Source organism: Schistocerca cancellata, chromosome 4, assembly GCF_023864275.1.
Source record: "Schistocerca cancellata isolate TAMUIC-IGC-003103 chromosome 4, iqSchCanc2.1, whole genome shotgun sequence".
In the NCBI taxonomy this organism is placed as follows: Eukaryota; Metazoa; Arthropoda; class Insecta; order Orthoptera; family Acrididae; genus Schistocerca; species Schistocerca cancellata.
The window spans coordinates 65,136,889-65,161,436 of record NC_064629.1 but is presented as its reverse complement, the minus strand read 5'-3'; the positions used below and the strand labels follow the sequence as shown (position 1 = coordinate 65,161,436).

General features: G+C 44.7%; 1 protein-coding gene across 1 annotated transcript in view; it reads left to right on the top strand.

Annotated features, from left to right (window-relative positions):
- LOC126183878 (ras-related protein Rab-4B) overlaps window positions 1-24,548 on the top strand; it is a 109,047-nt gene that overhangs the window by 66,752 nt on the left and 17,747 nt on the right. The window contains exon 5 of the mRNA XM_049926177.1: window positions 7,521-7,616. Coding sequence (XP_049782134.1) covers window positions 7,521-7,616 — 96 coding nt within the window. The remainder of the gene's footprint in view (window positions 1-7,520; window positions 7,617-24,548) is intronic.

The following is a 24,548-nucleotide window of genomic DNA, read 5'->3' as shown; positions in this document are numbered from 1 at the left end:
TGGTTTCAGCTGTTGAGGAAGAATAGGCTGCTATTCCTCTGTGGACATTTAGACACCTCATTGAAAGGGTTCCCCAACAGAGCTAAAGGCAAAAGATGGATACATGCCATATTAATGTCTACTGGATACTTTTGATCGTGTGGTGTATATACAGTTATAAACCCCAATACTAGTTTATTGGTTGACTTAGGAACAGAAATGTGTATGAAAACCAAATTTGAAGTGAAATTTTGGTATTTCCACAGTGATAATTTTACTTACACACTTTTGTAATTCTAGTACTTTCTGATGAAACTCCTCAGGAACATCAATCAAAGACCAATCCAGAGATGAGGTATTAAATGTTGAACATATTGCACAGTATTAATGTACTAATTTGTATCAGGTTGTGAATAACTTTCTGTTTTACTAACACCATTTTACACAATCACAGATGACCAAACCTCCAGCTGTGTACAGTTGTGGTTAAAGAAAACATGTTGTGCATATGTGAACAATTGAATTAAATTTGCTATTTGAAAAGCCTGGATTTGTTTGGTTTGTGCGTCAACAGTGTTACTGTGTCAAATATTTAGTTTTCTCAGTCAAAGGCCAATTTTCCGTATGCAAAAAGTATCGTGCGTTATGTAATAGCTATTGTGGTATAACAGTAGATTTGTAACAAACAGTAAATCATACAAGGCTGAAAAACGTGATGGTGGTTGATAACGGATATGTTCTATTTGACTGTAGAGAGACTGAAAAGTTCTGTGCATGCTTTACTGGCAATTATGGTACTGATGTATGTATGTATGTATGTATGTATGTACAGAGCAGTTTTGAAGTGTCCAAGTGAGTTATATAGCTTGTCTGTATTTCTAATAATAATGGAATGAAACAGAAATTTGTTAGCTAGTGAATTTTTTCGAAAAGTGTCTGCCTTTATCGTTGTTTTGAATTCGTGTGATTTTAAATTATGGGGACTTCAGCATATTTTGAGTAATAGTCTGTACACAGGGTTGTAGTAAGTATCCTTATTGGTCGTGTGTTACAGTGTATCATTCAAAGATATACTTAAGAATCTTTTACCATCAGCCGGCCGGAGTGGCTGTGCAGTTCTAGGCGCTACAGTCTGGAACCGAACGACTGGTACGGTCACAGGTTCGAATCCTGCCTCGGGCATGGATGTGTGTGATGTGCTTAGGTTAGTTAGGTTTAATTAGTCCTAAGTTCTAGGCGACTGATGACCTCAGAAGTTAAGTCACATAGTGCTCAGAGCCATTTGAACCTTTTACCATCAGATTTTCCCCTCTTCTTGTTATAGTCAATATATTTTCTCATTGATTAGGGCCTTACTTTAGGACTCCCGATGCCCCTGATCAAAAATCTCTGTTGTCCTCTCCCCCCCACCCCACCCCCTCAAAAAAATTAAAAAAACACCTGAAATACAGATATTTATAAAAGTTTGTCTAACATGTGGGGATGTTTTTTATGTGTGTAATACTTAACAATGAGTTGCAAACCTGAAACCATGCTTTTATAAAAAAAAAAAAAAAAAAAAAAAAAAAAACATTGTGGCCTCAGCAGCCAAAGACTGTGGTCATGTGTGTGTGATTGCGTGTGTGGGTGTGCGTGTGGGTGTAGGCATGCGCTATCTCCAACAAAGTCCTTCTTGGCCAAAAGCTCAATTTTTGGCAGTGTTTTTGTTGTACCCCTACGTGACTCAGCATCTCCATTATATGGAAGTAGCAACTATCCTTTCCATAATTTTGTTAAAACTTAATAAAGTGTCACACAGTAAATGTAAATGCAAACACTATAATTGCCCTTTCATTAAAATTAAATAGAAGCAGTGCAAACAATTTACATTGCACTTGGAGAGATACCACAGGCAAAACACTGATCAGTGAAATAACAAAGTGTTTTTTCTTGCCCTGTCATTTCCAGACAAGCATATGATTTCCTCACAGTCCAGTTTGGTTGTCAGGTCTGGTTCAGTTGCAAGGACACAAAGATAACTGACAGTCCTCTTTTTGTGATGTTAAATAATTATTTACATGTTTTACAGCAGAAAATGATCTTTCTGTGAGAAACTAGAAGCAGGCGTATTTAAGTATATTTGAAGAGCTATGTTCAAATTTGGGTAAACATTCTCTAAGTTGCTACCTTTTAGCATCTTGCATCATTCTGGAAGAGAGTATGACTCATATTTTATTGTTTACATCAGAGATGTATCTTTTGGAGTGTAAACTGAGTCTTCAGGAACTGAATTTTAGACTTGCTGGAGGCTGGATGACACTTTCCAGATTTCAGGTGGACTTAGCTTACTCATGTTTGACAAAAATGTAAATGGTTCATTGAAGTCCTGATAAGAAGAAACTCTCTTGTTCAGTTGTTCAATCAGTTTATCCAAAATCAAAAGAAAGGATATCGTCATCTCATCAGATTCATTAATTTCTTCAGTGTCTGAATCAGATCCATAAAAGAATTTTTTGTTTTCCTATTACATTTCTTATTCACTTGTCATTTGATTTAATGAACTAAAGCAAACTGTATTTAGTCATCCATATGAAAATCATAAAGAGTACATCTGCTACTTGCTGCTGTTATACATGCATGTGCGATGTAAGAAAGTTAAAAAAAATTACGATAAGTTATTTCATTTGACTCAAAAAAGTTAAAAATATCTGTTTATAAAACTGCCTGGAAAGTTTCAAAAATACATTGTTTTATTTATGAACGGGGAAAAAAGTATCAATATCTTTTGTTTAGAGTTTATTAACCCTCTAACTAGAACATCTTTTATTCAGCAGTTAGGCGGAACATCAGTATCCTAGACCGCTAGAACTTATAAACTACATTTTTCTCCCCGTTTTTGAATTTTTCGCTATTCCAAATCGTTTTTATCAAACCTTAAGGCATAAATAAACATAATACTAAGTTTTTAAACCATAAAATTTGTTATGTTACCAACAAATACAAAATTATTACTGGGAAGAACTTTGTCTGCAGTATTTGGTTGTTTACATTTTACTTGTTTGGAAACTTTTTGTGTTTAACATTATGACAATTACTTGTAAAGAAACTGAATACTCACAAGTAATGCAACAACAAAATTTAACATTCATTTTTCATCGCACAAGTTTTGCACACTTTTCATGAACACTCCAAGCACAGTGGCTCTTCACTACAAATACATTTGTATGCAGTTTTCCTCTTTTTTTGATATGGACAAAATCGACAAGTTTTTCTTTTCTCAAACATGTCCGTTGGACATGAAGTGTTGTCAACTCAAACTAAAAATGTATTGCATTGGCTAACAATTTGTTTTTCTTTTGCTGCATCTTCCTCTACAGATGAAATAATATTTCGTAGCTCTTGAGGCGGGTTGGAGGTTGCCAGTCAGGATTTCACGAAATTGTGGACCAAATATAGCAGACTCTTTTCAGGAAATCAAAACGTGATATGGTTTTTGTTTCTTCAAAAAGTCCATAAAGAATACTTGCGTTTGATCTGGCCAAGGCCACTATGTGATAAAAAATTGCCAACGGCCACCTTCTTGTTTTACGATTAGCAGAATCAAAACTGCACTCCATATCTAGTGTGTCTGTTCCACTTTTTGTACCATTATAAAAAGATGATTTCAAGTTTACCATTTGCAACGTCAGTGTAATTGGAATGGAATGATGCATTGTCAATAGAAGTAGGACTGCCTTATTTTTTGGGGGGACATAAGAAAGCAGGGTCATGTCTTTTGTAAAGCCGTAATTCACAAGCGCTTGTTGCTTGAAATTCGGCTGGTATCTGGGGTTTGTTCCTTTGTAGTGTCCCAACTAATGTCAAATTGTGAGCTAGTGGCTCCTGAGCAAGTTCTGAAGAACAAACCAGTCGTCGCCACTAATATTTCTGTTTGTGCCGTACAGCCCTTTAGATGGACGGATTACAGATTGAGTGAGGATGCTAAATTTTTTTTCTAATACAGAAAGTGTGGCTCCATCACATCCTTTGCTGCAGTAGATGTGAGCATTTTAACTATATGCATTATGTACATCTGCCAGACCCATGACTTTCATGCTGTTTTGTGGGTGTTTTGGGCATATATACACTATGTGGTCAAAACTATCTGGACACCTAGGTGAAAATGACTTAAAAGTTCGTGAAGCCCTCCATCGGTAATGCTGGAATTCAATTTGGTGTTGGCCCACCCTTAGCCTTGATGATAACCTCTACTCTCGCAGGCATACGTTCAGTCAGGTGCTGGAAGGTTTCTTGGGGAATGGCAGCCCATTCTTCACTGAGTGCTGCTGCTCTGAGCAGAGGTATCGATGTTGGTTGTGAGTCCTAGCATGAAGTCGGCGTTCCAAAACATCCCAAAGGTATTCTGTACAATTCAGATCAGGACTCTGTGCAGGTCAGTCCATTACAGGGATTTTATTATCGCGTAACCACTCCGCCTCAGGCCGTACATTATGAACAGTGCTTTACTGTGTTGAAAGATGCAGTCACCGTCCCTGAATTGCTCTTCAACAGTGGGAAGGAAGAAGGTACTTAAAACATCAGTGTAGGCCTGTGCTGTCATAGTGCCATGCAAAACAACAAGGAGTGCAAGGCCCCTCCATAGAAAACGTCACCACACCATAACACCACCGTCGCCGAATTTTACTGTTGGCACTAAACACACTGGCAGTTGATGTTCACCGGCCATTCGCCATACCCACAGTCTGCCATCGGATCGCCACATTGTGTACTGTGATTCGTCACTCCACATAACATTTTTCCACTGTTCAATGGTCCAATGTTTACGCTCCTTGCACCAAGCGAGGCATCATTTGGCATTTACCGGTATGATGTGTGGCTTATGAGCAGCCGCTCGACCATGAAATCCAAGTTTTGTCACCTCCTGCCTAACTGTCATAGTACTAGCAGTGGATTCTGATGCAGTTTGGAATTCCTGTGTGATGGTCTGGATAGATGTTTGCCTATTACATATTACAACTCTCTTCAACTGTCAGCGGTCTCTGTCGGCCAACATACAAGGTCAGCGTGTACGCTTTTGTGCTGTACGTATCCCTCCACGTTTCCACTTCACTATCACATCAGAAGCAGTGGACCTAGGGATGTTTAGAGTGTGGAAACCTCGCGTACAGACGTAGGACACAAGTGACACCCAATCACCTGACCACGTTCAATGTCCGTGAGTTCCGCAGTGTGCCCCATTCTGCTCTCTCACGATGTCTAATGACTACTGAGGTCACTGATATCGAGTACCTGGTAGTAGGTGGCAGCACAATGCACCTAATATGAAAAATGTATGTTTTTGAGGATGTCTGGATACTTTTGATCACATAGTGTATATACAGAATTTAACCCGCCCTCTGACAGGCACTTTGGTTTCATTAACTGTCAAATGTGCTCCAGGGATATAAATTTGCTGACAGTTCCGAATCAACTTGTTAAATGTTTCTGTAATAGCAGCAGCTGGATCATTTTTCTCCCTCTGTTTCTTCGTGCCCGATTCATCAAATTGAAATGCTCTAAGCAATACTCTTAATCACTTTTCTGTTATAATTGGTCGAAAAATTGGCCTGCCCAAGACTCAAGTGGAAAACAGCAAGTTCATAGGCTCCCTTGCTGATCTGAATATGGTGCAAAGAACTGAGAGTCCAACCACAGCATTCACTTCAATTAGTGTCTTTGTATGCTATACTTTCCTTTAGTTCAATAGCAGAACACATTTTCGCCAACTTTTCATTTGTATGAATTACAGTCGTCTGTCATGTTGTTGGTAAAGAAAAGGTGCCATACTTACCTGGCATTGGTTTTTTTTTCCCACAGCGAGGGCAGGGCCTTGTGTATTGGATAGCCGTACTTTTCTGATGTTGGATGCTGCTGTTCATGTCCTAGAATGTACAGGAACTGATGACCATGTGAAACATTTATTTCTGCCATAGTAAGAAACTGGAAGACAATTCTCATCTTGATTGTCATGGTCTGAACACATAGATGAGCTGGAAACATCAGTAGGCAGCTGTGGAGTGATAAGTGTGCTTCCGCTAGAACTTGTGTCAGGCTGTCATTGTTCTCCGATTTCTTCGCGGGATGGTGTATTTTCTACTTCAAGTATTTCTCAAATAGTTTCATCACCATGATCATCATCATTGGGAGAGTCATCATCATTATCTGTTTCATTATGAGGATCTAGGATAGTAAGGTCCTCATTCGGAATGTATGACTCATCTGAATCTACTTCCGAGTCAGATTCTTCAAAGTAATCTTGAGAGAGTGCAAAGGCTACAATTTTTTTTCAACCAATTTGAAACATATTTCAGACCTTCCATTGTAAAACTGTATGGAAAACAGGAAAAATTTATTTTAATGAATTTTAATGGAGATATTTCTATTCCTGTAACAAGTTTCCATAGTAAATTGGATTACGTGTGCGAATAACGGAATACTTAAATTTAAAACGTAAAATGGGAGTTGTTACAGTTTTTTGTCCCGCTATGAATACAGAAATATTAACTGTAGTGTAGAAGCAAAACTTCCAATCAAATTGATGAAATGTTGCAACAAAGAAAACAAAACTCTTGGAAGAGGGGAACACTGGTCAAAAAGACCAACAAATACATGACACCTTTGGGAACATGCAGTCAAAGAGACTGGCAAAAACTTGACACTTTTAGGATCACCCAATCTGTCAGACTGGGAAGAGAATGCACATTTTCGGAACACGGTCTCACGGACCAACAATAACAAAAAATCTACTTACTGGAAAACAATGAATGCGCCAACAATGAGCTGTTGACCAGCTGCCGTTCGGGACCCAACTGTGGATTACTCAGCTTCTTCATTGTTGACGTCAACTATGGCGGTATCTCAGACTGATGTTCCGTTCAGATGAAGTTAACAAATTAACACTGGTGTGGGTGTACCTTAACTCCATTTAACCACAGTTTAACATAATTATCAATCAAAAATGAAACATACGAGAACATTCGCTCATAAGTTATTAAAATAAGTAATTAACATAACTATATCAAACTATTTCCTACCTTTGCTACTAATATCGAGAATAAATGACACTATGTAACACTCTTCTGCATGTGTATGTCAACTAATATTCCCTGGTGAGTAGGAGATTTAAATTTTAGGAATATGCACATGGCATGGAAACCAATCAGCACTGTTAATGTGTGTCAGTTAATTTACCCATGTGAGTGGGAGATTTAAAGTATAGGAACTTGTATAATGTCCATGGTTTTCAAACAATTTTGTCCAAATATTGCTGCCCCCTAAAAAAACCTGCAGCCCTGGGCAATTGCCCAGTTTGCCAAGCCCCCCCCCCCCCCCCCCTCCACCTTCAGTACATCTGTGATTCTAGTTGTTAATGAAGTTCAATAGTTTTCAGTAGTTATCATGCCAGTGATAATGCTTTATTATTATTATTATTATTATTATTATTATTATTATTACTTGTTAAAGGAAAAAGTCAGAAATTTTCTGCTTTGCAAATAAAATACAATGGCTTTGAAATGTTTCAGAGCTGATGTTTCTTGAAACAAGTGCCAGAACAGGAGAAAATGTTGAAGAAGCATTTCTTAAATGCTCAAAATCCATATTGGCAAAAATTGAGACTGGTATGTATTCATATAATGTTGTCATAGCATTTTAAACTGTCTATATGGATCACCTGAATTTTATTGTATTCCCTCATACATAAAAGCACATGATAAAAAAATTCAACAAAATTAGCATGGGAACCACATTTTTAATGTTGCTTGTTTGCTTCAGATGGTAGAGGTTATTAGTGATAGGGATCAGAATTTGTATGTTTCCAGAAGTAAAACTAATGGGTTGTGAGGTTGGTGAGGTTAGTAAGTTTCAAGATTTATTAACAGTGACAGTCTTCCATTTCATTATAAGTGTATATGTGTTAATAAAGTTTGCAGTACCGGTATTGTATGACACAGAACTACTTCTCTACAAAGAAATTGAGCAAATGTGTCACGACCGAATCTTGCAGATGTGAACAGGTATTTACAAAAGCCTGTTCCATGGAATCTTCTTATTGCAGACATGAATGGGTATTTACAAAAGCCTGTTACATGGAATCATTTCTATTCAAAATAAGAAATGTGCCATTATTCCACTAGCTGCTTATTCATCTTAACTACTGGCAGATTAAGAGTGCACCATAAACTTTTAGAAACCAATGTTTGAAGAAGATTGGAACATACAGAATGAATGGCCCAAGTGAATCCAAACTTGAGAGATGGATGGAACTATGCACCAATAATAAGTAATTTAGATTGCAGAGAGATGACATTTATAAATGTGGGCCCCACCTGTTCTCTCTCTTTTGTGGCCAGAAAGACCATTGCTATACCAGGCTTAGTCTGCAAAGAACTGCTAAACAAAGTGAAAGAATGAAAGCAAGGTTCAGTATGGTCCATTGAAATCAAAAGGCACAGTATGTGCATTTGACCCTGACATTTGACCAAAACATAGGATGATGGTTTGCTTTTTTATATGCCTGTAATGAACCATCCACTGAAGTATTGCAACTACGACATCATCTTCTGTAGATTCGACTGGTGGCATGCTTCCCAGTGCATGAGATTCCATTGTTCAGAAACTACAGATGCTTCATTTGGTGAATGAACATCTTTTATGTCATGCTTAGGTGGCAAAATGTGTTTTGGACAAGCCCTGCTTTAACCTGTGGTAGTGACGACAGTCTGTTGCTATAATGGTGACTGCAGTCTTGTAGCCTGCATTGTTGAGTGGCATAGCAGATGAAAACAAAGTGTTATTGCTTGGTGTTGAGATTGGATATAACATATGATTTTGAATCTTACATATTGAGAGCAATCTGTATAAAAACCACAGCAATATGCAGGTTTTATAATTCAGAATAGTGTGCCCCCTTCAGCAAATTCCATATACATTTCTCCAGGGCGATGCCCTTCCACATGTAGCTGGTAATTTGCAGGCACACATCGTGCACCATTGCTGTTGTGGTGTGCATATTCACTTGTTATACCAACCAACAAACATGGGTGGGATATGGTTTATTGGTAACATGTTTGTCACAGTCCCCCAGCAGCCACTGTTGATGGTTTGAGGGCTCGCATACAAACCATACGCGAGTGTCTTAAGATTGTCAATGTATTCTATATTTGGTGTGACCTCTAGAGGCTCTGTGATTACTTCACACCACACTGGGCCCCTCAACATTGGAGATCATATATCATGGTGTAATTCTAATAATTTGTCTGAGCCTACCAATGGTTACAACTTTTGCACACGCTAAATGTAAGTTGTCTGAACTTACTATTGGGAAAGATTGGTGCCTGTAACTTACCATTGACTGTTTATTTCTTATATCACAGTGTGTGTTTTAAGCAGACACAGGGAACTAGGCCAGTGTCTACATTGATAAGAAAGAGGGAAGATCTACAACAAGTCAAAGAATGTACTGTGCCAGACCTCTAATGCAGATGTTAGCTTACTTCTTTACCTGTACAGTTTAAGTCACATGCATATTGTATAATATTAAAAAAGTTAGGTGACATACATGAGAGGTTTCTAATAAGTCTTTGGCGATTCCCATTTAATTTTCTTTCAGAAGGTTTTTTTTTCCTTTTTTTTTCAATTTACATGGATTTAACATGTTTCATACTCATCAAGTGCTACCAATTTTATTTCCAGTTTTATTTATTGCTTCCTTTGTTGTTGGTTGCACTAGCTTTTGATCTTTCTGTTTGTATTCTTCATTGTCTGAACATTTGTAATGATTTAAGCTCTCAAAGTTGTTGAATGTTTTAGCAAATACAAAATTCAAAAAGATGGAGTGTTCTAACATGTACGAGGGTGTGGTTTGAAAAGTTCTCGGAATCACCACGAGAGGTCAGCGCTAGTACGACGAGTTGTTCTCGTGATATTCATTGGACTGTTGCCTGTAAACACATGCCACATCAGTGCTCTTGGAAGAGAGCGGTGGCGGTGATGTGGCTCTGTTGTTATTCCCATGTAGCGATTTGTGAAGATGGCAAAAATTGAGATTTGAGCAGTGATTAAGTACTTCATAAAGAAAGGTATGATAGGAAGGAACATTCATGCTGATTTCCATAATACACTGGGGGACTCTGCTCCTTCATAGGCAACTGTTGCCAAGTGGACAAGTGAATTTAAATTTAGTCGGGAGAGCTTAGATGATGATCCACGCATGGTCAGCCCAGATGTCTCTACTCCAGAAATCATTGCAAATGATGAACAAAATGGTCATGGAGGATCGCTGATTGAAAGCGCGTGAAATTGATCATGCTTGCTAGTTGTCATCTGAAAGGGTATATCACATTTTAACTGAAGAATTAGAAATGAAAAAATTATCTGCCGCAGCTCTTGACGCTGGATCAAAAAATGCATGCGATCGCCAGGCAAAATTACATGAACTAAGGAATGAAGTGTTGCCACCCCCACCTTATTCACCTGATATGGCTCTGTCAGACCTCCATCTCTTCCCAAACCTGAAAATTTTTCTTGGTGGTGAAGATTCACTTCAAACAAAGAATTGATAGCTGGAGTTAACAACTATTTTGCAGGCCTGGAGGAAACATGTTTTTCAGATGGGGTCAAGACACTGGAACATCGTTGGACCAAGTGCATTAATCTACAAAGAGACTACATTGAAAAACAAAAAAAAGTTTCAGTGATGTTAGTACTTTTTTTTCTATTTTGTTGCAAGAACTTTTCAAACCACCCTCGTACCTGCGTACCATGCAGGGATTACACTGTTGGCGCCTGAGGTGAAAGCTCCCCATATATGCCAAGGAGTACGTACCTATTGTGGGGGCACAGGGACTCCAAGCAATGGATTACTGGCCAGCAGCCATTACTAAGGCTGAGTAGCACCCAAGGGGGGAGGCCCCGTTTGGAGGGGGTGGGACCATTGCAAATGAAATTCAAATGAAGCAGATGAAGTTATCTCCTGCTGGTGGCTATACTGCCCCACAGTCCTCTTTTAATGCAGAGAGATCCGGTTCTAAAAAGTTCCTACACCATGGGAGGAATGTAGGGTTCAGTGGCAAGCAGAGAAATACCCCCCCCCCCCCCCCTAATATTTGGTCTGATGAGTATTTGCTCTTGGCCACATAGCCCTTAGCCAGCCGGAGTGGCCGAGCAGTTCTAGGTGCTTCAGTCTGAAACTGCGCAACAGCTACAGTCGCAGGTTCGAATCCTGCCTCGGGCATGGATGTGTGTGATGTCCTTAGGTTGGTTAGGTGTAAGTAGTTCTACGGGACTGATGACCTCAGATGTTAAGTCCCATAGTGCTCAGAGCCATTTGTACCACATAGCCCTTATTCTTTATGGGGAACATAGAAGACAAGTTTGGGAAAGTGGCCGCCATCTCTAAAAGCAAAAGTGAGTCAATTTTGATAAAAATAGAATCCCCTTCCCAGTTGGGCACTGCTCTTCTATAATAAGCTGGGGACATATAGGTGTCTGTCACTCCCCATAATAGTCTAAATATGGTTCAGGGCCTCATTTCCCACTGACACCTGCTTCAGCAATCTGATGATGAGCTATGTGCCAACTTGGAGTGACGGGGTGTGCAGTTTGTCCACTGTGTTCACAGAGGACCAAGGGTCAATGGGGTTCCTACTGTTGCCTTCATCCTGGCCTTCGAAGGTGATTCATTGCCTGAAAAGGTCAAGCTGATGATATACTGATGCGATATGAAACTGTACGTTCCCAAGCTCCCTTGTCCACCCCCCACCCCCGAACCAGCCCCCACCACCACCTCCGAACCAGCCCCCACCACCACCTCCATGTGATGCTTCAAGTGCTTGAAATTTGTGCATGTCTTTGCATTGCAACGCTAGCCCCATCTGTAGAGGTTGTGTATGACCATTGCATGTGAATGCTCCTTGGGCTCCTCCCTCCATCTGTGTCAGCTGTGGAAAGCACCATTCTCCCTGCTTACCAGATTGCGCTGTTTTACATAGAGAGAAGAAAATTCAAGAATATAAGACTCTGGACAAACTAAATTATCAAGACACCTGGAGGAAGGATGAGCAGTTGCACCCAGCGTGTATAAGTGTCATACGTTACAGCTATGTCGCTGTTGCCGCCTTTGGCAATGATACTCCTGCCTGTTAAAACTTCTATAATGGCCGCCTCAGAGTCGGTCAACCATGCCTGCCCACCTGATGGTTGGGGGCTCACCTCTTGCTGGTTCCCTCACACCAACTTTGGGGTCGATGGCTTTCCACCCACCAGGGACATTAGTCCCCTCCTTCCAGCCAGACACGAACCACCTTCCTCTGGCTTCTTCTCTAATCATGAAGGGGTCCCTGAGGACACTTACTTTCAAGGTTTTTGCCAGTCTGCAACTGGACAGTAGTCAGTGGCTGAAGGAGCCACAGGCTGCTGGTCACAGCATAGCACTTTGTGGTCATCATCTTTACTTGAAATAGATTCAGAGAAGCCCTTGCAATCAACAAAATCCTCTAAGTAGAGGAAAGACAAGAAAAAGCCCTCCAACAAGAAGGACATTCTGGTGGCCCTCGCCACCTCCAAGCCCATGTTCTGTGTACAGCATATCGAGGATATCTTCGGAGAAATCGAGGCTCTTAGTAAAATGCGTTCAGGGTCCATTCTCATAAAGACCACCTCCGCTACACATTTGGTGGTGCTCCAGGCATGCGACCGACTAGGGGACATCCCAGTGTCAATTATCCCACATCTGTTGCTCAATAGGACGCAGGATTATTTTCCATCAAGACCTCCTGCTGCAATCTGATGAGGAGCTCAGGGCCTACCTGGAGCGCCATGGCGTGCGTTTCGTCCGGCGAGTCCATCGCGGCCCCAAAGATCGTTGCGTTGACACTGGGGCCTTTATCCTCGCCTTCTAGGGGGATGTTCTCCCGGAGAAGGTAAAGGTGATGTGCTACCGGTGCGACATGCGACCTTACGTCCCGCCTCCTATACAATGCTTTCGATGTTTGCGCTTCGGGCACATGTCGTCATGGTGTGAAGCTGATCCCCTTTGTGGCGATTGTGGACGTCCTCTTCGTGAGGGACATACATGCACCCCACCACCTCGGTGCGTCAATTGTCGTGGCCTCCACTCGCCTAGATCCTTCGACTGCCCCTCATATCAGAAGGAGAAGAAGATACAAGAATTGAAAACCTTGGACCGTCTGTCTTATTCTGAGGCCAGGAAGAAATATGACCGCCTCCATCCTGTGATGTTGACAATGTCGTTTGCTTCGGTCGTGTCCACTCCTTCCACAGTATCCTCACCCATATTCTGTCCCCCCTCCCCTCCTCACCCCATCTGGGGTCTATGCCTCCACCTCCCAAATCCCTCCCTTCCAAATCCTCCTCCCTCGCAGCCCCTGCCCCCTCTGCCCCAGGGGCCACCCTTCCTCCTCCTCCTCCTCCTCCTCCTCCTCCTCCTCCTCCGCCTGAGAAGCGATCCCCTTCTCAGGTGTCCATCGGGGAAACGTTACGGACCCCGGCTTCAGAGGTCCGGCGTTCAAAAAAGGACCCCGAGCGTGAGGACTTTCTTCGGGTCCAGCCCCCAAAGCCCACCATCCCTGTGACTCATCGGTCTTCCAAGAAGGCCTCAAAGAAGAAGTCTTTATCCCCCTCTCCACCCCGGCGCATTTCGTCTGATGCTCCATCTGACAGTCGCTGCTCCCGGCCGTCCTCAGTTTCGCCGGGACGCTCCGCTGCCAGGCGCTCAGCTGACCTGTCATCGGCGGACGATGCTGCCCCTCCTGCGCAACTCAGGAATGTGGCCGCAGCTGGCAACGACTCAATGGAACAGGATCCGCCCCCCGATGGTTGTAGCGATGTTTCCTCGAAACCTGGCTCTCCACGGCCGTCGAGGTGACCAGCTCTTCACCCGTTTTGTTCCCCCTTTCTCTGATTCACGATGGCTCTGTTACATTGGAACATAAGAGGTATTCGATCTAATCAGGAGGAATTGCAACTACTTCTCCACCTGCACTGTCCGCTCGTCATTGGTCTCCAGGAAACGAAGTTACACCCAACTGACCGTATTGCTTTTACCCACTATACCTCCAAGCGATCTGACCTAACCCCTGTGGACGGTATTCCAGCTCATGATGGGGTCGTGTTTCTCGTTCGGGACGATGTCTATTACCATCCCATCCCATTGACCACCCCACTCCAAGCATTAGCTGTCTGTATTACTCTTTCTGCCTTTACTTTTTCTGTTTGTACTGTCTACCCTGCATCGTCATCCGCAGTTAGTCGGGCTGACATGATGCACCTGATTGCTCAGCTTCCTCCGCCGTTTTTATTGTTTGGCAGCTTCAACGCCCATCATCACCTTTGGGGTCCTCCTGCATCCTGTCAGAGAGGCTCCCTCTTGGTGGCTGTTTTCAACCATCTCAATCTTGTCTGCCTCAATACTGGCGCCCCGACTTTCCTCTCGGACTCTACTCATACCTACTCCCACTTGGACCTCTCGATCTGTTCTACCACTCTTGCCCGTCGGTTCGAGTGGTATGTCCTTTCTGACACCTATTCGAGCGACCATTTCCGTTGTGTCGTTTGTCTCCTGCACCACATCCCATCCCCACGTCCCTCAAGCTGGAACATACCGAAAGCTGACTCGGGACTTTACTCTTCCCTGGCGACCTTTCCGGACCAAGATTTTTTCAGCTGTGACAGTCAGGTCGACTACCTCACGGCTGTTATCATCAATGCTGCCAAACGTTCCATTCCTCTACTACCTCTTCTTCACATCGCGTTTCAGTCCCCTGGTGGAATGAGGCTTGCAGAGACGCTATTCGTGCTCGACAATGTGCTTTACGCACCTTTCGCCGCCATCCTACGCTGGCGAATTGCATTGATTACAACAACTCCGAGCGCAATGTCGTCGAGTCATCAGAGACAGCAAAAAAGCTTCTTGGGCCTCTTTCACAAGCTCGTTTAACAGTTTCACTCCCTCTTCTGTCGTCTGTGGTGGCCTGCACCGGCTGTCGGGCATTAAGGCCCACTCCTCGATACCTGGCCTGACTTCAGGTAATGAGGTACTTGTGGACCCTACGGATGTCTCCAACGCCTTCGGCCGCTTTTTCGCGGAGGTTTCAAGCTCCGCCCATTACCACCTTGCCTTCCTTCCCAGAAAAAAGGCAGAAGAGGCTCGGCGATCTTCCTTCCACTCGCTGAATCTGGAAGATTATAATGCCCCCTTTACCATGCGGGAACTCGAACATGCACTTGCACTGTCCCGGTCCTCTGCTCCGGGGCCAGATGCCATTCACGTTTAGATGCTGACACACCTTTCTCTGGCAGGCAAATGCTTTCTTCTTCGTACCTATAATCGCATCTGGACCGAAGGTCAGGTCCCCATGAGTTGTCGTGAGGCCGTCGTTGTTCCCATACCCAAACCAGGGAAGGATAGACACCTTCCTTCTAGTTACCGCCCCATTTCTCTTACAAGCTGTGTCTGTAAGGTGATGGAGTGCATGGTTAACACTCGGTTGGTTTGGATTCTTGAATCTCGACGGCTACTTACCAATGTTCAATGTGGCTTTCGTCGACACCGCTCCGCTGTTGACCACCTTGTGACCTTGTCGACGTTCATCATGAACAACTTTTTGCGAAAGCGCCAAATGGTAGCTATGTTCTTCGATTTGGAGAAGACTTAAGATACCTGTTGGAGAGGAGGTATCCTCCACACTATGCACAGGTGGGGCCTACGTGGTCGCCTTCCCCTTTTTATTGATTCATTTTTAAGAGATCGAATGTTTAGGGTACGTGTGGGTTCCGTATTGTCCGACGCCTTCCTCCAGGAGAATGGAGTGCCTCAGGGCTCCGTTTTGAGCGTAGCCCTTTTTGCCATAGCGATCAATCCAATTATGGATTGCATTCCACCTAACATCTCAGTCTCTCTTTTCGTTGATGACTTCGCGATCTACTGCAGTGCCCAGAGAACATGCCTCCTGGAGCGCTGCCTTCAGCGTTGTCTTGACAACCTATACTCATGGAAAGTGGCTATTGGCTTCCAGTTCTCTGAACAGAAGACGGTTTGCATCAACTTTTGGCGATATAAAGCATTCCTTCCACCATCCTTACATCTCGGTCCCGTTGTTCTCCCATTCGTGGAGACAACGAAGTTTCTAGGGCTCACACTGGACAGGAAACTTTGTTGGTCTCCACATGTCTCTTATTTGGCCGCCCATTGTACACGTTCCCTTAATGTCCTCCGTGTTCTTAGTGGTTCATCTTGGGGAGCGGATCGCACTGTCCTGCTTCGCTTATATCGGTCCATAGTCCGATCGAAGCTGGATTATGGGAGCCTCATCTACTTGTCTGCTTGGCCATCCCTCTTACGCCGTCTCAACTCCATCCATCATCGGGGGTTACGTCTTGCGACCGGAGCATTCTACACTAGTCCCGTCGAGATTCTTTATGCTGAAGCTGCCGAATTACCATTGACCTACCAGCGCGACGTACTGCTTTGTCGGTATGCCTGCCGGCTGTTGTCAATGCCCGACCAACCCGTTTATCAGTCCTCCTTCAACGATTCTCTCGACCGTCAGTATGGGTTGTATGTGTCTGCCCTGCTGCCCCCTGAAGTCCACTTTCGTCGCCTGCTTCGACAGTTGGATTGTGCCCTCCCTACCACCTTCAGAGAGGGTGAGAGCCCTACACCACCTTGGCTCCAGGCTCCGGTTCACATTCATCTTGACCTCAGCTTGCTCCCGAAGGTGGGTACTCCAGATGCAGTGTATTGCTCACGGTTTGTCGAACTTCGTGCGCGACTCGCCGAAACTGACGATGGTGCTGGCTATGCCTTTGTCGTCGGGGACGTCACCTTTAAATACCGGCTCCTTGACCAGTGTTCCAGCTTTACGGCCGGGCTTTTTGCTCTCTCTCAGGCCGTTCAGTATGTCCGCCACCACCACCATTCTCCGTATGTACTCTGCTCTGATACACTCAGTGCTCTTCAGAGCCTTGGAGCTCCATATCTGGTCCATCCCTTGGTGCAACGGATCCAGCAATCCCTCCATTCTTTTGCTGATGATGGCTCTCCTGTTAGCTTTATGTGGGTTCCAGGCCATGTAGGAATGCCTGGGAATGAGGCTGCTGATGCAGCGGCCAAGGCTGCAGTCCTCCTGCCTCGGCCAGCCTCCCTTTGTGTCCCATCGTCTGACATTAGTGGGGTTGTTTGTAAGAGGCTTGTGTCATTATGGTGGGATACTTGGTCGTCACTTCAAGAAAATGTGCTCCGGGCCATAAAACCGTTCCCAACAGCTTGGACAACCTCCTCCAGACCATCTTGGCGAGAGGAGGTCATTTTGGCCAGGTTGCGGATTGGGCATTGTCGGTTTAGCCACCGCTACCTGCTATCCGGTGACCCCGCCCCGCAGTGCCGTTGTGGTCATGCATTGACAGTGCGCCGTGTTTTATTGTCGTGTCCCTGTTTTAATCAATCTCGTGTTGTCCTGTCTCTGCCACCTACCTTACAGGAAATTTTAGCCGATGACGCTCGAGCAGCTGCTCGTGTTCTTCATTTTATTACTTTGACGGACTTGTCCTAAGACATCTAACTCTTTTAATTATTTTATCTGCGTCTTTGTAAGAACTTTCTGGTGTTCCCCCTCCTTGAGTTTTACCAGATTATATGTGCACTTACATTTGTGACTGGGTGCTAATGACCTTAGTAGTTGAGTGCCCTAAAAACCCACAAAAAAAAAAAAAAAAAAACAGATCCCGCCTGTTCCACTGCTGTGGCTGAGGTGGAGATTCTGGTGGCCCTTGAGGCCTTGATTTGCACCACACAATGGAATCAGGATCCTCTGTACATTGAGGCCATAACCCCTCAAATAGTGACAGCAGGTAACACTAGGGTATAACCTGCCTCCTTGGTCCCTTCATGGCCTCACAGTACATTGACAACATTATTCTCCAGTGGAACTGTTGCGGTTTCTTCCACCACATGGCTGAGCTATGACATCTATTGAGCACTTCTCCTGCCTTGTGCATTTCCCTTCAGGAGACTTGGTTTCCAGCAGTGCAGACCCCAGCCCTTTGTGGATACTGGGGATATTATAAAAATTGTGCTAACTATGGCAGTGTGTCGGGTGATGTTTGTACGTATGTTCTGGACACTCTATATAGCGAACTTGTGCCTCTGAGTACACCTTTGGAGGCTATGGCTGTTGGGGTAAGGGCATTTCAGGATATTACCATCTGCAATGTTTACCTCCCTCCCAATGGTGAAGTGTTTCAGAACATATTGTTTGCATTGGTTTCTCAGCTCCCCCTCACCTTTCCTAACCTTGGGTGATTTCAATGCCCATAACCCTTTATGGGGTGGAACAATTAACACTAGCCAAAAACTTACTGGCATAACGTGGCCTTTGCCTCTTGAATACTGGTGCCCACACACACGTCAGTGTGGCGCACGGAACTTTCTTGGCCTTTAACCTTTCCATCTGCAGCCCTTGTCTTCTCCCATCCATCCACTGGAGAGTCGACAATGACCTGTACGGTAGTGATCACATCACAATCTTCATGTCCACCCCCTGCGGGTTCGGGGATTAGAATAGGCCCAAGGTATTCCTGCCTGTCGTAAGAGGCGACTAAAAGGAGTCTCACATGTTTCAGCCTTTATGTGATGGTCCCCTGTATGGTTTGAACTCCATTTTTCAAAATTTTCCCAAAGAGAAGCCAATTGGAGGAGGGCGCCTTACATGTGCATAGTGTCCATCATGCCTTGAGATCTATAGCCCACCCTCTCATTGTTGCACTGCAGTCCAGCTCATTCTCCATCTCTTGGGCAAACATGCCTTCCTGGGTGTGTTTTCCACCATGCACTATGCAGTGTCGCTTTTTGCGCCAACGATGACAATGGACTTATTTGTACCTGATATCCAGCATGGTAGCCAGTACGTTGTGGTGTAACTGCCATGTACCCTGTTGATTGTAGCCTCCTGACAACACAGGGATCACTCTGCTGATGCCTGCGCCTTTAACTCCCAACATATGCCAAGGAGTAGATGCCTGTCACCTTGGGGCATCAGGACTCCCAGCAGTGGCCATCCTGCCAGTTGGCCTTGTGACATCAGAGCAGATGACGCACGATGAAGCGTATCACATAGTCACTTGCTGGTGATCAAACACCAGCAGTCTCTGAGTGTTCTAAGTCTCAGTACAATGCAAGAAAGTACAACCCTTAATCATTCCCCTCCCTAGCCACACCATGGGAGGAACGCCAGACTAAGGATGGCAGCGAACTTTATTCACCCCGGAACCTCATATGTATGAGAACTGATGGGGACTTGTCCAAAATGCGATCTGAGTCAGTCTTGATAAAAACACCATCCTCTGCCCAGTCACAGACTTTACTCGCTTGTAACAAGTTGGGGGATGTTTCTGTTACCAACACGCCACAGAAGAGCTTAAATATGGTCCAAGATATTTTATTCCAAAGGACCTTCTTTTTCAGTCTGACGATGAGCTGTGCGCCTGTTTAGAGCGGCGAGGTGTTCATTTGGTGCGCCGCACCAATCGGGGTCCGAGGAATAATCAGGTGGCCACCAGTGCCTTCATCTTGGCCTTCGAGGGTGACACCTTACCCAAGAAGATCAAGGTGATGGTCTACCTCTGTGATTTCAAGCCATATATCCCTCCCCCGACGCGGTGCTTTAAGTGCTGGAAGTGCGGCCATGTGTCTTCCCGCTGTACATCCAGCATCACATGTCGAGATTGTGGACATCCATCGCATCCCAATAATCCATGTGCCCCGCCTCCCATCTCTGTCAACTGCAGAGAGCATCATTTACCTTGCTCGCCAGACTGCAGGATTTTACAGGAAGTGAGGAAAAGCATGGAATACGAGACTAGACCGATTGACCTACACTGAGGCTAAGAGAAAATATGAGCGCCTATATCCTGTGGCTCTGACCTCCTTATACACCCTCAGTGTTGCGTTTACTCGACCCAGTGCACCACTGTGGCATTCGCCTAGCAACAGGAGCTTTTAGGACAAGTCCGGTGACCAGCGTTCTGGTGGAGGCCGGAGTCCCTCCATTGCAAGTTAGGCATGTGGAATTGCTCTCCAGTTTCGTTGCACTCATTTGTAGTTCTCCTGCTCATTCGAATTACCGTCTCCTTTTCCCGCCCACAGTGGTTCATCCCCCTCATCGACGGTCAATAGTCAGGGCTTACAACTGCAGTTTGTGTGCGATCCCTTCTCTCCAAACTGGAGTCCTTGCCTTTACCACCTGTACTTGCAGTTCATTCACAAACACCTCCATGGTGCACACATAGGCCTCGGCTTCGCCTCAACCTTTCACTTGGCCCTAAGGACTCCTTTAACCCTGCGGCTCTCTGCTGTCACTTCCTCTCGATTCTTGACGTGTTCCGAGGCTCTGAAGTGGTTTACACCAATGGCTCGATGGCTGATGGTCATGTAGGCTTTGCCTACATTCACGGTGGGCATATTGAACAGCATTTCTTACCTGATGGCTGCATTGTATTCACTACAGAGCTTGTGACCATTTCTTGTGCACTTCAGTATCTCCGTTCATGCTCCTGGGAGTCTTTTCTTTTATGTACTGACTCCTCGAGCAACCTGAACACTATCAACCAGTGCTACCCTCGTCATCCTTTGGTAGCACCTATCCAGGAGACCATCTATGCTCTGGAACAGTCCAGTCATCCAGTGGTGTTTGTCTGGACCCCTGGTCATGTCGGAATCCCAACAAATGAACTTGCTGACAGACTGGCCAAATGGACTACGTGGAAGCCACTTACGGAGATAGGATTCTCTGAAATTGACGTACATTCAGTATTACACCGCAATGTTTGGCGGTTTTGGGAGACAGAATGGCATAACCCCAGTACGCACGAGCTGCATGCCATTAAGGAAACTACGAATGTGTGGAAGACCTCAGGGCGTGCCTCTCACAGGGGCTCTGTAGATCTCTGTCGGCTCCGCATTGGCCATACGTGGCTGACACATGGGTACCTCCTCCATCAAAAGGTCCCACCTTGGTGTCGCTGTGGCTCACAAATGATGGTCGTCCATCTATTGCTGGACTGCCCACTTTTTGCTGCTCTGCGGCAGACTTTTAACTTTCCCAGCACCCTACCTTCAGTGTTGGGCGACAATGCCTCAGCAGCATCTTTAGTTTTACATTTTATTCGTGAGGGTGAGTTTTATCATTTGCTCTAAGTTTTGGCACATGCCCTTTGTCTCTGTGTGTCCTCCACCCTAGTGCTTTCAGAGTGGAGGTTTTAATGTGTTGCAGAATGGCTGGCTTTTCCTTTTTATCCTCATGGTCAGCCAGCCATGGTAACCTGTTTTCTTGTTTTAACCTCTTCTACCTGTTTCTTGCGTCTTTGTGTTTTTCTTGTCCCCTTTTGTCCATTTACGTTTATGTTGCCCTTCAGTCATTGTTGTGGTTTTTCCTTTCATTATGTTTTGTGTTGTAAGTCACATTCTCTCATTCTCAACCTTGTGGCATTGTTTCCTTTGAAACAAGGGCCCAATGACCTCGTTGCTTGGTCCCTTCCCCCCTCTTTTAAACCAGCCAACCAACCAATCTTCCTGTCCCTCCATCAGCGTTACTCTCCTGGACACCTGCTCAGACAGGCTCAACAGTGTTAACTGGGGTGCTTTCGCCTCTGCTGTCCCCCTTGGCTCCCCATGACATGGAGATACCAGTGGGGCAGTCCAGAATACAACTACAGCCATTCTTTCGGCAGCTGATTTAGCGACCACTCCAACAGAAGACAGTCCCCCATGGTGGTGATCAGAAATCACAAAGGCCATTAGAGATCATAGGCAGGCTCTAAAACATCATAAGCAGCATCCATCGATGGAGCACCTCTGTGCCCAGGTCTGACACCTAATAAAACAACAGAAGCGAGACTGCTGGGAATAGTATGTTTCAACCATCGGACTAGGTACCTCTCCTTCGCAGGTTTTGCCAAAGGTCAGATGTCTCTACGTATAGCAGACCCTGCAAGTGTACCTGTTGCCAATGGGCATCACTGTGGAGGTGTGGATGGGGGTTTGTCGGGGACGGCCAGCTCGTCCCACGCATCCCCCGATCGGACTACGGCTGTGGCTGCCCGGGATACTGTCCACATTGAGCCCGACCCCTCACCCGTGGTAGAGTGGGAGGTCGTCTCGAGGTGTGGCAGGGGGCGAAAGACATTCCAGAGGGCTGAACGGAAGGCCTCTCCAGTTTGTCTGACGAACCGGTTTCAGGCTCTGTCTCCGGCTGATACTGATCTTCGGCCGGACATGGCTGCTTGTCCTGTTCCAGAGGTTGCCCTTCAGTCTGAAAGATCCGGGGTTGTGTGGTGTGGACTGGGCGGTTTTTTAGGTTAGATGGCCTCGGGCAAGTACAGAAAGGGCAACAGCCTCAAAGGGTGCAGGGAAAAGTCAGGACATGCAGGTACCAAGCAGCAATCAGTATTGTAACTGTAAACTGTCGAAGCTGCATTGGTAAAGTACCGGAACTTCAAGCGCTGATAGCATGCACCGAATCTGAAATCATTATAGGTACGGAAAGCTGGCTGAAGCCAGATATAAATTCTACTGAAATTTTTACAAAGGCACAGACGGTGTTTAGAAAGGATAGATTGCATGCAACCGAAGGTGGCGTGTTTGTCGCTGTTAGTAGTAGTTTATCCTGTAGTGAAGGAGAAGGGGATAGTTCCTGTGAATTATTATGGGTGGAGGTTACACTCAACAACTGAGCTAGGTTAATAATTGGCTCTTTTTACCGACCTCCCGACTCAGCAGCATTAGTGGCAGAACAACTGAGAGAAAGTCTGGAATACATTTTGTTGTGACTTGGCAAGACAGCCAAGCCACTATGATTGATAGCCGAAAAGCACGCATTAAGTTCACGCAGGCTGGCGTGAGGTCTGGAACAGTTAAAGGAGTTGAGTCTAGTAAAAAAAGAACAGAGCTTCTGGAATACTTAACTTTAATCCACAATGGGTGAACATCTCTCTTGACGGTACATGCATCACAAGATAAATAGCAATTGATAAAGGCGCCTTGCTAGGTCATGGCAAATGACGTAGCTGAAGGCTGTGCTAACTATCGTCTCAGCAAATGAGAGCGTAATTTGTCAGTGAACCATTGCTAGCAATGTCGGCTGTACAACTGGGGCGAGTGCTAGGAAGTGTCTCTAGACCTGCTGTGTGGTGGCGCTCGGTCTGCAATCACTGACAGTGGCGACACGCGGGTCCGTCGTATACTAACGGACCGCAGCCGATTTAAAGGCTACCACCTAGCAAGTGTGGTGTCTGGCGGTGACACCACACATTTCACATAAATTTCCTCAGCATGTTATAGTCTTAGGTGGAGATTTCAATTTACCAGATATAGACTGGGACACTCAGATGTTTAGGACAGGTGTAGGGACAGAGCATCGAGTGACATTATACTGAGTGCACTATCCGAAAATTACCTCGAGCAATTAAACACAGAACCAACTCGTGGAGATAATATCTTGGACCTACTGATAACAAACAGACCCGAACTTTTTGACTCTGTAAGCGCAGAACAGGGAATCAGTGATCATAAGGCCGTTGCAGTGCAGCATCCCTGAATATGGAACTTAATAGGAATATAAAAAAACGGAGGAAGGTTTATCTGTTTAGCAAGAGTAATAGAAGGCAGATTTCAGACTACCTAACAGATCAAAATGAAAATTTCTGTTCCGACACTGACAATGTTGAGAGTTTATGGAAGAAGTTCAAGGCAATCGTAAAATGCGCTTTAGACAGGTACGTGGCGAGTAAAACTGTGAGGGACAGGGAAAAACCCACCGTGGTTCAACAACAAAGTTAGGAAACTACTGCGAAAGCAAAGAGATCTTCACTGCAAGTTTAAATGCAGCCAAAACCTCTCAGACAAACAGAAGCTAAACGATGTCAAGTTAGCGTAAGGAGGGCTATGCGTGAAGCGTTCAGTGAATTCGAAAGTAAAATTCTATGTACCGACTTGACAGAAAATCCTAGGCAGTTCTGGTCTTACGTTAAATCAGTAAGTGGCTCGAAACAGCATATCCAGACACTCCGGGATGATGATGGCATTGAAACTGAGGATGACACGCGTAAAGCTGAAATACTAAACAGCTTTTCCCAAAGCTGTTTCACAGAGGAAGACCGCGCTGCAGTTCCTTTTCTAAATCCTCGCACAAACGAAAAAATGGCTGACATCGAAATAAGTGTCCAAGGAATAGAAAAGCAACTGAAATCACTCAACAGAGGAAGGTCCACTGGACCTGACGGGATACCAATTCGATTCTACATAGAGTACGTGAAAGAACTTGCCCCCCTTCTAACAGCCATGTACCGCAAGTCTCTAGAGGAACAGAAGGTTCCAAATGATTGGAAAAGAGCACAGGTAGTCCCAGTCTTCAAGAAGGGTCGTCGAGCAGATGCGCAAAACTATAGACCTATATCTCTGACGTCGATCTGTTGTAGAATTTTAGAACATGTTTTTTGCTCGCATATCATGTTGTTTCTGGAAACCCAGAATCTACTCT